The sequence below is a fragment of the Ambystoma mexicanum genome, chromosome 1p (genome assembly GCF_040938575.1).
Source record: "Ambystoma mexicanum isolate Mex_15411 chromosome 1p, UKY_AmexF1_1, whole genome shotgun sequence".
Classification (NCBI taxonomy): Eukaryota; Metazoa; Chordata; class Amphibia; order Caudata; family Ambystomatidae; genus Ambystoma; species Ambystoma mexicanum.
In genome coordinates this window covers 188,513,443-188,530,507 of record NC_090921.1, presented here as the reverse complement: position 1 = coordinate 188,530,507, position 17,065 = coordinate 188,513,443, and the positions used below count along the sequence as shown (strand labels likewise).

Below are 17,065 nucleotides of genomic sequence, written 5' to 3'. Positions count from 1 at the left end.
GGAGGGTGCACATGCATGGTTTCAGGCATGAACATGTTTAAAGGTATAGATGCAGTTTCTGTTTTTTGTTCTAGTTAGCAGCAGTAGTCAATGGTTAGGGACATGAAAGATCATAGTTAGAATTGCAGAATATTTGTGTAAAATGGGAATAGGTGACTCATAATCTTAAAGGCCAAACTCCAGGAAGTGGGACATTTGAATGTACAAACATTGTGGCTCACATCTCCTATAAAAGTGGGAAAGCGGGGTGTTAAAAAAAAAGCCCACACAAACTACCTTCATCTATTTTATTGTGTCTTATTTATATGACATCCAGTAAATGCACAGTAACTGCATAATCCTCTATTCCCTGACCCCAAAATACTCCTTGTTATTACAATCCATTAAAACATTGCTGACCTCAAGTCTAGGAGTTCATTACAAGATGGTCGAATAACAGGCTGCCTCCCCTGTCCTCCCTCCCCTTACCCGTACTAATGTGCCACAATCTGCCACTACCCCAGAATGAGTTTTGTAATGTTGGAGACGAAAGGGATTCACAATGTTGTCCCTCATTGGTCCCTGTGCTCCACCCCTTTCTGTACATCCACCAACTCGGTCTCCCTTCATCCCCGAAGAAGGCTGTACACCCTGAGACGCCAGAAAGATTGGCCATATTGAAGGCGCTGGAAATGTATAGGCTGAATAGGATTGTCTATTATGATATGCGGTCAAGGTCTGTGTTTGTGTGTTGAGTCCAGAGCAGGCCTGGAAGGTGTGGCAACATTTCCTCCTCCGGCCGGCTCACACCCAGACCTTGTCGGCAGTGGGGCTTCCGTAGCCACAGCAGCAGTCCAGGCTGTAGTACTGCGAGGCGGGAAGGTTCTTATACACGGCTTTGCTGTAAGGTAGGAAGCAGAAGCCCAGCTGGAGGTGGCGTGCCAGGCGGCAGTAGGCAGCCAGCGCCAGCACCAGCAGTGGGATCACCAGTGTGAAGCCCACCACTAGGAGCGCCGTGGAGCTGGCATCATTCAGGAAGTCTGTGCAGTAGGGTCCTTTGGACTTCAGGAACTGTGGAGAAAAAGAGAGGGTTGAGTGAAACTGGGGTGAAATGGCAGTTCATGAATGAATATACAAGTAAATAAATACAGACCATAGGAAAAATAAAAATGTACAAACATACAACTTCATAATTCGCTCATTTGCAAATATTGAGGGACCCTCTGGCATGTACATCGGCCTTAAATCAGAACTCTTGAGTTAGGGATGACATAACTTATTACAACATTAATGGCGGCAATATTTACTTCCGAAATAGGTTAACACAATATTTGGTCTATATGGCTCTGGCCAGAGCGCCAATTTGCATACGTACATTCATACATCCAGTCATGTAAAGGTTGCATCTCATCCTCTCACTCGACTCCCCACAACCCATCTCGGGGAAGTCCCTGTGAAACCAGCCTTACTGTGACAAGTCCACACAGACCACGAAGAAAGCCAACCCACGACTACACACTCAACCCGAGAGGATGGAGTAATGAGGCTCAAGCCTGGTATCCAATAATCATAGCCGATGGATACAATCTGTCAACAAGAAGAAGAAAGAAGCTCACTCGACTGGTAGATTAAGCAGCGACTCCAAATATGGTGTGTGTCATCTTCATTATTGTGCTACCCACTTGCAGAACTGTTGCTAGCCCCGCATTTTTTTTTTTACCACCGAAGAACACACAAAAAAACAGACAACGAGGAGGCAATACGCTGTTTCCGCCAGGGTACTCCCAATTATAGCTGACCAACCCTGAGCAAATTAAATATGACCCAGTAGCTTTGGCTGAAGTGGTAATGATCGATCCACGTCCTTCCGAAACAAAATCGAATCCATGAATAAATAACTTATAATATATCATATCATATCATATCATATCCAGTCTTCCTTCGACTCTAGCACACATTACTCACTAACTCACTGTCAGGCGTGCACTAGCTTGCAATTTCCCCATCTATTGGAAGTAGAACATTTCAAGAAGGTGTTACTAATAAACGCCTCTGTTGGGGCTGCCAAACCCTTGCTCGGCTTTAGCCATCAATAATCAAATCAGCATGCTCGATTCCCTTATTACCAATCTTTGCAATACCTCCTTACAAAGTGGTATTTTCTTCGGGCCCCTTAAGCAAACAATAATTCCTCTGCTGCTGAAGAAAGTCTTCATCTGTAGTTCATCCAGCGTTAGATTTAGTGAATCTAATGACCGCTTCCAGGACCGACACCCTTTAAGGAGTAATGAAACCACTGTTCTGGACATTATGGACACCCTAGTGAGTTATATGGTTAACAACAGAAAGGCAGCACTAATCTTGCTAGACCTATTCATGACTATTGACACTAGAAACCAAGCTGTTTTAATTGACAGGCTAAAACATCTGATAGACATAGGGGGCCCAGAGCTTTGTTGGATGAAGTGTTTCGTCTCTGACGGATTTAAACAAATTCGAATCCATAATTCCCCTCCCCTCCACTTGCAGGTGTCAACTGTGCAGTTCCACAAGCATTTGCTCTCTTGCTTTGGTTATTCAACGTGTATAGTCGGACTTCAGCGTCCATCTTCGTCTTCCGAGTTTACTGACTTATTTCAAATCTATGTGGACGATACTTAGCTGAGTCAGCAATGACCACGATTCAACGCATACCATTTCAGATTGTCGACTAATGATGTGAGGCTAATTGAAAGCCAATAAGCCTTGCTCTGACTCTACAATAAAGATAATCACTATTGGCCATGCTGCTTCTACAAGCCTACCTTTCGAGTGCCCCTCAGCCTTACGGACCCCCTGACCCGATCAAGCGAATCCATAAACCTAGGCATCATTACCCATTCTCAACCTTAACTCACTCATTTGCTCGCGATGCATATTTTAACTACACTTCTTTAACGCCCCCTTCCTCTTTTCTCAACCACCAGGTCAAAGTACGGCTGATCCAAATATTAGTCGTAAGTTTACCCAGGCCTGCCAAAATCCCTGTGCAAACAGCGGAAACTCTCTCTGAATCAAGAAGTCAGTATGATTTTGCGTCTAATCAAACTAAATCCCATTGGTGACTTCTGATTGGCCCAAGGACACATTTCAAGGCTCTCTGCATCCCACACAGATGCTCCTGGAAGAAAACCCAGAATATTTTACTAACTTGCTACCAACCAAAGAGACTGCAAACCTCATCCACCATGAAGTCCTGTTGAAAAAGAGAAAGGCATTGTTTGCAGTTTAAGGTCCAATTCTCTGGAACAACCTACCAGGTGAACTCAAGCATCAAGAACGCTGTAGATAAATCAGGAGGGGGCTCATCCCCTAAGACAAGCCTTTGGCTTATGAAGGATGACTTTTAGGATCCAGAGACTGTGTTATTCTAATGGCAGTTCAATGTCCTTCGCCTGCCGGCTCGTATATATTACCACTGTGTTGCTTTTGGAGTATTGAATATTCGCAGGAATTTGGTTGTGGTGGTGACCACTACCAACATTGCACAATCAAGATCACTGAGATGAATACATACGAAGTGTAAAATATAATGGCTGACGCCACGGCCCCTGCAACTGCTGTCAGGGGCAGTACTTGAAATGCAGGACTTCCACCTCCCCAGTGGACAGAGATGGCTACAAGGCTGCAGAAACTGCCCTCACGGGTCATTTTCACCCTCAGCACAATCCGTGATGTGAAAGATTTCATTTCAGGCAAGCAAGACAATATCAAGGTGGAGCAGTGGACGGATGTCCTTCCAGACTGTGATGGGCCACAGGACCATGTGAACCAGCAGAAGCAAGGGGTGAGGTACAGGTCAGCCAGCACTGTACCTCTCAAGGACCCCAGAATATTACAAGCAAGAATAATCGAAATGGCCTGCAATCAAGACTTAGTGGATACTAGAGCTTCTGTGATGTAAAGAACCATGGACAGGCTATCAGTGGAAAGAGTACATGTCACACCAAGCCAAGTGCCCCAACAGTTTTCAAAAAATGAACTCAAAGAGGGGTGCAGGCATGAGGACAACCAGACAGGCGACAAGTCCATGTGCTTTCACTGTGGAGGCAGTGCATGTGACCTAAAGGAATGTTCAGCTCATGGCTACACATGCGGCAGCTGCAATAAGCTGAGCCATTTTGCAAATGGTGGCCGAGTAAAGTCCAATCACAGCAGATCTATGGGGAAGAGATCAGCAATGCGCAAAATGCGGCCACTGAAGAACAGGACAGTCAAATGAACAGCAACAGAGCCAGCAAAGAATAGCGACAGAGCCAGCAATGAACAGCGACAAAGCCAGCAATGAATAGCGACAGAGCAACAAAATGTGGCCACTGAAGAACAGGACAGTCAAATGAACAGCAACAGAGCCAGCAAAGAATAGCGACAGAGCCAGCAATGAACAGCGACAAAGCCAGCAATGAATAGCGACAGAGCAACAAAATGTGGCCACTGAAGAACAGGACAGTCAAATGAACAGCAACAGAGCCAGCAAATAATAGCGACAGAGCCAGCAATGAACAGCGACAAAGCCAGCAAAGAATAGCGACAGAGCCAGCAAAGAATAGCAACAGAGCCAGCAATGAACAGCGACAAAGCCAGCAATGAACTGCGACAGAGCCAGCAATGAATAGCGACAGAGCCAGCAATGAACAGTGACAAAGCCAGCAATGAATAGCGACAGAGCAAGCAATGAACAGTGACAATGCCAGCAATGAATCGCGACAGAGCCAGCAATGAACAGCAACAAAGCCAGCAAAGTATAGCAACAGAGCGAGCGAAGTGAGAGGTGGAAGACCCAGACTGCCAAAGTGGATAATCTACATCAATGGACGAAGCAATAATCGACATGGGGCACCAACCCCTAAATACTCACCTACGGCAGGGATCTGCAACCTTTGCCGCCCAGATGTTTTGAGCTACCACTCCCATCGGCCATAGCTAGCCTGCTCAATGATGAGGGATCATTGGATGTGTAGTCCATAACATCATGAGAGCTACAGGTTACAGACCCCTGGCCTACAGTAATAAAGAGGCCCATTCCTCTCAGGGATGTGGTTGTGCCCATCATTATGCTCGACAAAATGTGTGTCGTAGACAAGGTATTTGTAGCTGAGGTAGGCTCGGCCATGCTACAGAAATTGGATTAAAACACATAGAGCGTACAAACAGGTATGTAGGCAAACTCATTGGAGATTCCAAATTAATGTATGCCTGGTCACCAGCATAGTACATGAGAATGCTGCTTTGTTGTCTCTTTGAGACCCAGGTGACTGGATGCTTGTCCACTCAATAGGAAAGTAGCCTTTGGCCAATAATCGAAGCATTGATTGATTCCAACTCATTGCTCACTTATATCTTAGGCTGCTTGTGACTTTAGCTAACTGCTTCTTCAACATACCTCCGAGGGTCCTCTCTGTTCCCGCCTCCCCCCTATAGTGAGTGGAGAATGCAAAGAGGCTCAAGCCAGGCTGGTGATAGACAAGATTGTTAACTTCCAAATTGCCTCTCACGTGTGGCGCGTGAATTAGGCCACTCTCACCCTTACTGTGTCTCCTTGTCGTGGGGTTGTGCAGGCTATCTTGCTTTTTGCCCTAACCTCCCTCTTGGAGGTGTTAGATAAGTAACTAGAGTCTGAAATATGTGGATTACCCATGCTGCTGTGTGAGTGTACAAATAAAATACTGCCCCCAAAATCATATGTAAGCAAAAGGCTAACAAGGAGTAACAAAGCAACGCGCTTTCCCACACTTTCCGTATTTCCTAGAATGGGAAAACGTAGCACCTGAAGCGTTCTGTTTGTTTATGGTGCATGTTTTATGCTGTGCATTGACATGAGATAGGTCGTTTCTTCAGTGTTTGGCCTGTGGCAGCCTGTCCGGTGAAACCTTGCCATTTCATGCGTTTTCTAAAAGCAGGCACTGTGTGAAGACGCCATATAGGGCATGCATTCCGTGCTAAGATTAACCCTATAACCTGCAATGTTTAGGTCACTTCCTCTTCATTCAGAGCCCAGTGCCAAGGACCTCACTCTCTAATAGATTCTCTTTACTATCAATCTACAAGAACAAAGACAGCCACTTGCAACCCCCCAGGTAACAAGCAAACTGTAAGCAGGGACAAGGAGACAACCTGTATCGGTGAACGTGGTATATATTGTGCTGCTACAATCCAAGCACACACCTTTTCTACAAACAATGACCAACAAAGCTCCTGACAATCAAAACTAGCTGAACAGAATCCCCACGGAACCATGTATGTAGCCCTGATTGTTCGGTAGAACCTTTTGCAATACACAAACTCTTTAAGTAAAAGCATTGGTTCCCCTGCTAGCCAGTAAGGCAAAGAGCAAGCCACGCAGACTGTCCAATTTCAGAAACATGGCTGACTGAGAACAAGCATTGGCGAAGCCAATAGATTTGGCATGTATTGCATTGTACATTTAGGAGTGGTGGTGTGAAGGGGCAATGTCGCGGTGGTAGTTGGGAGTGTGGAAGTGGTGTTGGGGTGGCATTAAGTGATGGTGTTGTGATATGGAATAGAGTGGTGATGTGGCCTGGTGTAGAGTGGTGGTTGAGTAGGTTGGGTGGAGTGGGGTGTGTGGAGTGTGGTGTAAGGTGTGGAGTGAGCTGTAAGGTGTGGAGTGAGCTTTAAGGTTGTGGAGTGCTGGTGGTGTAGAGTAAGAGCGTGGAGGTGTGCTGGTAGTGTAGAGGGGTGGAGTGGAGTAGTGGCGTGGGGCAGTGTTGTGAAGTGGGGGTGTGTTGATGTAGAGTGGCACAGAGTGGCAGATTAGAGTGGCTGTGTAGGGGTGGTGTGGATGGTTGGTGTGGAGTGGTGGGGTGATGATGCGTGGGTGGGCATGCCAGGATGTGAGGGTGTGGTTGTGTTGTAGAATGGTGTCGATGGCATGGAGGTGGGTTGAGATGTGGTGGTGTGGAGTTGTGTGGTGGTGATGTGGAGTAGTGTGTTGGTGTGGAGTGCAATGCTGGTGGTATGGAGTGGGCTGTGTAGGTGTAGGGGTGTGGTGGTGTTGTGGGGGTCTAGGTGTGTGGTGGGGTAGGTGTGGGTGTGTTGAGGTGTAGGGGCTTGGGGGTGTGTGGAGTGATGTAGAGTGGTGGTGATGTATTGTGGTGATGTTGAGTAGCAGTAGTGCAAAGTGTAGAGTAGTGGTGTAGAGTGGTTGTGAAGTGGCATGGTGGTGTGGAGTGGTGGTATGGATTTGTGGAGTGGTGCTGTGGTGGTGTGGACTGAGCTCGAGGACCAGGTGGAGTGGACTGATTGTATGGAATAGTATGGAGATGTTGAAAGGTGTGGAGGGGTGTGAAGGTGGTGTGGAGTGGAGTGCTGAGGGACTCCCTACAGCTGTATATCTCTACCCAGCACCCTGCCTTCTTACCCCTCTGCCCCCACAGATGAATATTCCTACATGCTGTCTAGAAAAAGAATCTTGCCTGTCCACAGGTGTCTGCATCATGACGCTCCACATTGTTGCATTTTTTCACGTATTTTATTTTCTCTTTCTAAGGGAATGTGTGCTTGCTTGAAGCAAGACAGAATTCCTTTAGAAAGAGATCCAAAACATCAGTGGTGTAAGGGTCATTATTGCAACCATGTAAGATTTTTATTTAAGGTTTCTTGGGGTGGCAGCGTGAGTGGGCAGGGCTCATCTCGAGAGCACATTTGGATAACAACACAATGAGAGAAAGACATTGGGCCTCATTCCGACTATGGCGGTAAGGGATAGCGGCCACCGGTAACAAGACCGGTGGCGGTATTCCCTTACCGCCATACTCCGAGTTCCCTCTGCGCCCTCGCCCTTAACGCCTGCTTTGAGCAGGTGTTAAAGTCGAGGGCGCAAAGGGGCCTCCAAGCCAATAACGGTGACCGTAATGAACGGTCACCGTTATTTGCATCTTCCCCATTCCCATTGAGCCCTATGGGGGCTCATTTGGGAATGGGGAAGAGCCTTGGTGAATGGGGAATTACCGCCCCGCCAACCTTGGAATGGGGCGGTGATTCCGCCATCCACCAAGGCGCTGCCGGTCCGGGTACGGCGTCAACCAAGGCGTTAATAGCGCCATTGGTTAGCGCCGTACTCGGAATGAGGCCCATTGACATGGAGATCATCAATTTCCTTTGGAATTGGAGATCAATGCCACATATGTCCAGTGGATGCTGGCGCGTGGTGCTGCTCACTGGCCATGTGGCATAGACTATTATTCTCATTCACCAGTCTCAGTCGCTTGACAAATGCAATTAAGAACTGCAAAAAGACAAGTCCAGGAAATGGTCCTATGGATGGGTGATACAGTGCTAGTAAGAACCTGCCATGGATGAGGGAACACAAGAGTGCCGTTTGAAACCACATCCACATCCATCACACTAGAGCAGAGAAAAGGGACCAAGATGCCCGCGAGTGGGCAGGCGATTCAATATGCTGGACATTTCAAGTGTGGCAAGACAAAATGGGAAAAATGGGGCGGGGGGCAATAAAGACTGACTTGAATGCAATCACTGAAAGATTGGCACTAGAGGACATTGTGTTGTATATGTCTTGCCTGGGTGAGCAGGAATGTTGTGATGTCATGTGGAGTGTTGATGTATGAGTGTTGGAATGTGTGACTGAAGGTTCTAGCCCTGGTCAGTTGGTGAACCCCCTGCCTAGGTGATGGGCTGCCAGTGTTAATGTCCTTTAATGTCCTTTATGTAACTTAAATGACTGCCTGTAAAGATACCTGTGAAGATGTTAATAAACCTGGCAAGTCAATCATAAGAAGGTATGCGAGTCACTTCGTAACAATGGCGACGAGTCAGTCTTTCTGACAAGGAACCTGTGTGCTGATGCTGGACAACCTGCTGCGGGGGGTGTAGGAAGAAGGAAGAGGACGACACTGCCCCCAAAACAAGATAAGTAAGGTCCATCACCCAGGGCACAGGTCAGGGGGGAGGAAGAGAGCCCATATAAGGCTGGAACCGTATAAGGAGGGACTGGCTGTCCATGAGAGCCTGGGAGAGCTGTGTCTTGGGGCTTGAGAAGCAGGACTGGGATGTGCCCCACATATGGAGGAATAGGCTGCTCATCAATCAAGGAGAGCTGACTCCTGGGGCTGAAGAAGGAAGCTGTCCCATACCTTGCTGAAAGGGAAGTCGTCCCATAAGCAGGAATAAGGGGGACTTGTGTTCCATAAGCGGGAGAGGGAGCAACCGTATATATTGGTTAGCTGGATCAATCTGGAAACACATGAAGATGAGGGCGAGCTGAGCGCTCATGCATGGATGGCGGTTGGACTAGCAGAGCTCTTAGAGGTGTGGCAGGCGTTGCAAAAATGGTGACGTAGGTGTCCTGCAGGAGGTGTTGGTGATCATTTCGAAAGCTGTCCGTGTCAGAACTCTGCTACGGTGCCTTTCCTCTGTGAAGCTGTTGATGTATTGTTGACTTGGAAGCGTTCGAGAAAAGAACCTTAAAACGCGGGTGAACGTGACCAGGAAGTGTTGGAGGTATATTTCTGAAGATATGGTCCCCGAGTGCCTTCACGCTCGTTAGAGGGGAATGCGTGCAAAGGAGCCGAGTCTCGCTTAAAGGAGCCGAGACTTTCATCGTCTGGAGAAACATCCACAAGCCAGCAGCGGCGATGCAATGGCGACACGGATGAGTAATTGGACAGCAGTGGTTGTGTGTCAGTTTCAACATATCCATAAAAAGGTGATGCATTTTGGACACTGGATTAAGGAAAATGGTTTTTCTAACCGTCGGATGTTACGGTAGCAGCGCCAGAGCACAGCAGGTGTTCGGGAACTGAACAGGATGGTGACTCTTCCCTTGCATAGTGGCTTGATGTATCTTTTACTTTATTAGGCATTACAGCAATATGTTATGCTTGGTATTTAACGTGTGCACTGAATACTTCGAAATGTCACCGGATGCCATTATGTATTCTTCTGCTGTGGGTGGTGTGTTTGGTTATGTGGAGAGGCTGTGTTTGGGAGCTATGGGTATGGAAGTGTAATAGTTGTAATGTATTGCCTTTATAATATCCCATTTGAGGATTTTCAGGATTGGAGTGCCATATTTTTGGGCACATGGATTTTATTCGCAAACTTTGTTATTGTCATGATTGGACAGATGGTGTGAGTGCGCGAGTGTGATAGCTCTAACACCTTGAGGATTTGCAGTTAATTGGGTCGTATTTTAGCAACATGGACTTTTGGAACTTGCAATGTTTGCTATGGCATGTTTAGTGTTGCGAGGTTAATAGATGTTGCCTCTTATGACAAGTTTTAACTAATTTGAGGATTTGCAGTTTAGGTCGCATAGTGACATGGACTTTTAGGTCAGGATTTGGGATGGATTGGGTGCATCTAATGTTTTTGAAGACTATATGCTTTAGCCTTCATGATAATGTATGCTTTTTAAGGAACACATTAATGCAAATGCAAAGAACAATGTTATGTAATCTGCATATTATGATGTGTGATGCTTGGTCCGGTTGGGTATGGATGGGAGCGGTTATGAGTGCCTTTAATCCTGGTTATGGATGGTGCTGACATACATGTTAGGAGCATAGTTTGGCTGATGGTGAGTGTGCCTAGCTGACATGTTAAACCTACCATATGCTGAGATAGGTTGTGATCTCAGCATAGTTTTAAGTTTGGTATGGGTGCGTCTGTGGTAGGGGCGTACATGGGTTAACGGTATATGTTGGATTGTGGTGGTAGCGCCACCACTTCTGTGTGGAAGTGTCTGAAATAATTCAGATGCATGGTAAGGCCACGTATATTGGTGCATGGTTGTAGCGCCACCATTACAGTGAGGGCGTGACTGTGATATAGTCATGCAGGGTCAATAGCTATTCTGAGTGATAGTAACTTCATCCAGACAAGGTGCGACTTTGAGTACAGTCCTGCTTGAGTTATAGCTATTGTGTTGGGTGGTAGCGCCCCCAGTTGGTTGGGGTGTGACCGTTATTACAGTCATACATGGGTAAAGAGGTATGTGTGCGGGTGGTAGCGCCCCCGGTGTTTGTAGGAGCATGTCTGTTGGTGATGGGCATGAAAGGTCACACATGTGCCTCTATCTTGTGGTTGCGTACCACTAATGTTTTTCTTTCATTGCGCGCAGGCGGTTGTTTCTGGCTGCACTGCGTGCCCATTTAAGACTCGCCACACCTTTCAGGGTCCAGAGTGTGCCAGTATTTTGTTGTTGGTCCCGGTGTGCCTGGTCAGTACACTGGGAGTAAGCTGAGTGTCAGAGCGTTGTGCACATGCGATGTGCCTGCCCTGGTCATAGGAGTCTGTGTGAATGGGGTATGTTGGTATGAGTGGAGGTGTGTCCCGTGGTGTTTTGCATGTTGTGATTAGTTGCAAGCAGGGGAGATGTGTTGTGTGTAGTGCCTAGTATGTGCAGTGTGTTAATGTAAAGGGGGGGAGATGTGTTGTATATGTCTTGCCTGGGTGAGCAGGAATGTTGTGATGTCATGTGGAGTGTTGATGTATGAGTGTTGGAATGTGTGACTGAAGGTTCCAGCCCTGGTCAGTTGGTGAACCCCCTGCCTGGGTGATGGGCGGCCAGTGTTAATGTCCTTTAATGTCCTTTATGTAACTTAAATGACTGCCTGTAAAGATACCTGTGAAGATGTTAATAAACCTGGCAAGTCAACCATAAGAAGGTATTCGAGTCACTTTGTAACACATTGTGCTTATTCATGTGTGTGACCCTAACGGAGGGACTTCGTGTTTAACCATTTGTGTGACCTGCCACAGCACGCAACATCAGTGAGGAAGAGACCAGAGAGGGACAGGCTCAGGAGGAACTAGTCCCATCTCTTACACACCCAATAGCCCAGGGTGCCACATGCACACACGTATGCGCACCCTGTCATTGCCCACTAAGAAAGGCCATGTCATAATAAGCGGTCGAGCAGGAGATACTGAAATGGGTGGCGACTGCAAATCTGGTGTGTGGCATCTTGGTTTTTCTTCACTGTGCTGTGTTGATGGTGAGTAGGCTAGATGGAGGGGAGGATGCATGGTCTCAGGTAAAAGGTAAAGGTATAATAGTTCAGTAGCCTGAGGGCTGACCCAGAATTCTACAGTTTCTAATGTTGATAAAATTGGTTGGAAGGCTGGAAATAGGAAGGCTGTAGAGTCCCTCAGGGTTCTCCTTTGTCCTTGCTGCTCCTTAACATGTATATTCAACCTTTAAGGGTATCGTTCGAAATTTCCAGCTGAACTATTACTCTTATTCCAACAATACATAAATATATGTTACTCTCTGGTTCCCACGAGGTCTTTTCCCACTTAGTGGAAGGCTGTTCGGGGGTGGCAATGGATGATTTGCAGTGGTCTCCAGCTCAACACGGCTAAGACGGAAGTTGCGCTGCTTGGTGTCAAACCCCTCCTTAACGATCGTCAGTGCTCCCCTACCCCTCACCCTTTTTTGATTACTCTCATCTTTCACCAGCAGGGTGAGGAATTTGGGGGTGATCTCAGATCCTGATCTGCGCTCTTGCACCAAAGATCCCCATTCTTCCGTCTTTGTCTACTTAGGCAAAACCTCCATTGTATTCCTGAAGAGGATCCGGTGTTGGTTGTGGGCACGCTCATAAACTCACAATTGGACTATGCTAATGCTTTCTATATCCGCATTTCTGTTTCTTGTTCAAAATGCTGCTGTTCAACTTATTTTTAATCTTCTCAAAGGTTGTTTTATTTGCCTTGACCTCCACTGGCTCCCATTCTGTCAGCGTGTTATCTTCAAGATCTTATGTCTTATATACAAGTGCACTTGCAAGATGGCCCCAATTTACCTTTGCACCAAGATCTCTCTGTATAAACCAGACAGAAGTCTGTGGTCGGACAATAAATACGTACTCACTGTTTCATGTACTCCACTACGAGAGGCGACATACAGTTTTACGTGGCAGAGCCTAGAAAACACTGGAATCAGCTGCCCTTGGAAATTTGCTCCACAAATACCTTATGTGTGTTAGGAAAAAAGTTTCCGTTTTCAATAAATAGGACCTTCTCCATTTTATCTTGTTTAGCCTCACATGTTTCCTCTACACCTAGATGCAGTTCATTCTGACTGGATCTACGAGGCTGTCTCCTGTACACATACTATAAATCAAATCAAATAGGACGAGTTACTTTGCAGAAAGTAATTACGATCATCAATTTGCAATTGTGTAATATTTGAAAATTAAGTTATTGGCAGGGTTTGGGAGATCTCTACCGAAGAACGTTTGGGAAATTGACCTTCAAATTGCGCATTTGTGAGCACATGAGTTCAGAAGATGTTGTCAAGACTTAGTAGGGTCTAAATACCAATTTACAGGGGGTTTGGCGTTTCTCCGCCCACTGCCCCCAATCAGTCACCAAGAAATGTTGACAAATGGAGTTGCAAATGGGGTATTGTTAAGCACATGGGGGAGAAGATTGGTCACCTATTGGTATGATTTAAAGATCCCTTTACAGAATGTTTTCAAGGCTCTCTTTTATTGAATCTTTGGCAGAATTAGTAGAATGTGATGCGTTGTATAGCACACAAGACACGTAACAACACTTTCATGAGTGGTGGAATTATCCGAAAGGAATATAGGTTGAATCTATTCAGGATTTAGTGGCAAGGGTTCAATTTTTTAAGCACGAGGCCAGTAACATTGGCCAAACACTTGTAGGATTTAAATGGCATATTTCATAGGGTTCTTTGTCCACAGGGGGATTTGGAGTCATGTTATGGAAAATGGTGCATTGTTAAGCACAGGAGTCCAGTAACATTATGACACATCAGGAGGTCATATACTCCGCTGCACTGGAGCCAGTGTTCAGAAATGCACTGGCTCACGATACCAGTAGCATTCTTCAATATTTGATCAAATACAAAGTTCTCGGCCAGTGCATTCTTCCAAGAAACAAAGTGGCAAATTGTTTAGCTGGAAGCAGATTTGGCCAGCCCAGTGACGTTGATTGCAAGTGTTATTGGCTCATCGCCTGCGCTTACATTCTGCTGTACTAAAGCAAGTGGATAGTTGGGCATGTGTGCCACTTGATGAAAGACAAAGAAATACTACTTTTTAAAACAAAAAACCTTAACCAGGGGATGTGCGCCATTTATTTTACTGCCCATGCTTCTACCAGCCTGGAAAAATATCCGGGATCCTGATTACGGAATATTTCTGACAAATAATGCACGCAGTGGCTTTAAAAACCTTGCCAATGCAAACCATTAACATTTAGCCATGCGTGTCCGTTACTAGTGATGTGTGCATGCAATCATGCAAAAGATTGAATCAAAAATGTTCACCGGAAATTGAGGTCTGCTCAGCCCTTTCCTCCAAGAAAAGTGCACTTTGCCATTCATGAGGCTTCCCCTTACGTTGGCAAACTGCACCATTTCCCCTACCCGCAGCACCCCAGTTGGCTATAGTGACGCTTGCACAGGGCGACCGACTCCCGGTAGCTTTTAGTTGTGTAGGTTCTGTGGAGCAGTGGGGAGTGGAGATAGTCAACAAGGTGCCGGGGCTCCAGTGGATGGTTGATGCCCCAGTACCCTGCCTTCTTGCCGGCCGCTGGACTGGCCTCAATGGAGGCTTACAGCCCTCTCAACATCTGCTTCCAAATATCCCTACGTGTGTCGCGAGGTAGTCTCAGACAGTTCCATGATATGTTTTCTTTGCTGTGAAGTCTCCCTAAATGATTGAGTCAGTGTGCCCAGACATGGACGCCTTGTTCCCTGTCCCAAGAGACGCAAGGTGCACCTCGCTGGCGAGGCTCATTGACGAGAACGCGCATATGCAGTCCCATGTACGAAGAGGACAGGGCCTAGCACTACACCCAGGCTTCTTCTTTAGGACCGGGATGTGGGGGTGGGGGGTAATGCATGAGCTGGGATCCCACGTGTAATGGGGCAGATGATCTACAGAATGATCAAGGGTCTCAAATAAAGTTATTGATCACTGAGATGTGCTCGAGCTTCAGTGCCATCATTTTTAGTTTGAGTTATTGGGTGGCGCGAAGGCGCTACCTTTAAGCCGGAACTATTGTCATTAAAATAAGAGCTTTAACATAAGAGCTTCATATTTGGGCTTTGAATGAGGGTCTGTAATGCTTTTCCAAAGGAGATGACATTTGAGGAGGGATACACAGTTGTTAGGTTATTAAATCCCTCCCATTCCCTAACTTTGGCCATGCTATGGCTAATCCCACTCATTCCTGCCCATCTTGGAACTCTTTGAGCTCTTCCATAGAGTCAGCCATTTTGGATGACTGTCCCTAAGGAAGCTCTCTGGAAACAAGCCAAAACTAGTGGCCATCTTTGAATAGGAAATATACCATGGATCTTCCAAATAAAATGTTATGTTATAGGATATTTATACCGTGCACTGGCACCACTGGAGTGGTCCTTGGCGCTCTGGCGGATCTGAAAAGCAAGAGGGTAGGGTACGTTAATAGGACTGAGCGGGAGAAAGAGCAAGACAGCTGTGATGTGCTGTTGGCAGGTTCAGTTTGGTTTATACTGTTTGCTGAGTTTAGGTGTGTTTTTCCAGTTGGTAGTCTTCATGTGCTGTTGTGCAAGCCTATATGTAGTTTGTTTTGTTGTTGCAGTGTAGTGAAGTGCGGTGTATGCAGACAGGTGAGTGGCTTTATTTGTAGGGCTGGTTAGTGGCATCACTATCTAGTTGGGACGCTTGCTGAAATCCACAATTCCATCTAGAAATGATTCAAGGCTAATCTTCACAGTTCTGTCTGGATGTGACGCAGCTAATATTCACAGTTCTGTCTGGATGTGACGCAGCTAATCTTCACAGTTCTGTCTGGATGTGACGCAGCTAATCTTCACAGTTCTGTCTGGATGTGACGCAGCTAATCTTCACAGTTCTGTCTGGATGTGACGCAGCTAATCTTCACAGTTCTGTCTGGATGTGACCCAGCTAATCTTCACAGTTCTGTCTGGATGTGACGCAGCTAATATTCACAAATCTGTCTGGATGTGACGCAAGGTAATATTCACAATTGTCTGTGATGTGACGCAAGCTAATATTCACAATTCTGTCTGGATGTGACACAAGGTAATATTCACAATTGTCTGTGATGGGACGCAAGCTAATATTCACAATTCTGTCTAGATGTGACACAAGCTAATATTCACAATTCTACCCCATCCATAACTGCCCAAAAGGTAAACTGTGGGTAATGGCTTGATGCAACATATGGTAACTTTACAAATTGGGGCTAGAATCAGAAAGGCTACTTTGTACAAAAAGGGTACATGCGGAAAGTGGTTGATGAGTAACAAGTAAGCTGAGCTCCTGGGCACTAGGATATTGGGTAATGAGACAGGTGGGGTAGTTAATGGATTACAGTAATGGCTAATATGGCTGACTAATACATTCAGGCTAAATGCGGGATAGGATTACTATACAAACTGTGGGCAGGACATATCAGACAGCCTGCTAACAGCGATCATGATAGGATTATATTGAGTTGGTCAGTTTAGTCAGTGAGCAAAATCCTGAGAACACACAGAGGACAGTGTTCAAGTGAGCAATGTCCTCTATGTGTTCATGGAATTTTGCTCGCACTTTGGTTTTCTACCTCGCCGCTGCCGGCAACGTGGCGCATGCCAGCAGCGGGGAGCTAGAAAGCTGAAGTACAAGCACTAATTTTGAGCACTGTCCTCTGTGTGTTCGCGGGATTTTGTACACAAATCAGAATGTAAACTGAAATGACAAATATATAAAAACTTATGTGAACCAAAAATAGTATGACAGTAACTTTGTTTTCCCTATTTGGAATGGAAGAATACAAGTATATGAATGCAAAATGATGTCAGCCTAAAAGAATCTTCTATGCTTTATGCAGCTTTTCAGTCATGTCATAAAGACACACACAAACGAAACTGTGTGGAAATGCTACCTATGTAACGCTCACCTGGTATCCACGGGGACGTCACTCAGCCTGTTCTGACCTCTTACGACCTCAAACCCTTCCCTGGAGTCAACTCGACTGGAGACTGGGCCTTGTTTTCTTGGAAAGTGTGCTCTCCGTCCTGCTTTCAGCGCAGGGG

At 46.2% G+C, this 17,065-nt stretch overlaps 1 protein-coding gene across 1 annotated transcript in view; it reads right to left on the bottom strand.

Annotated features, from left to right (window-relative positions):
- Positions 1-273: 273 nt before the first annotated feature.
- TMEM88 (transmembrane protein 88) overlaps positions 274-17,065 on the bottom strand; it is a 157,340-nt gene continuing 140,548 nt past the window's right edge. The window contains exon 2 of the mRNA XM_069646283.1: positions 274-1,050. Within this exon, the coding sequence (XP_069502384.1) occupies positions 784-1,050 (267 nt within the window). The 3' untranslated portion in view covers positions 274-783. The remainder of the gene's footprint in view (positions 1,051-17,065) is intronic.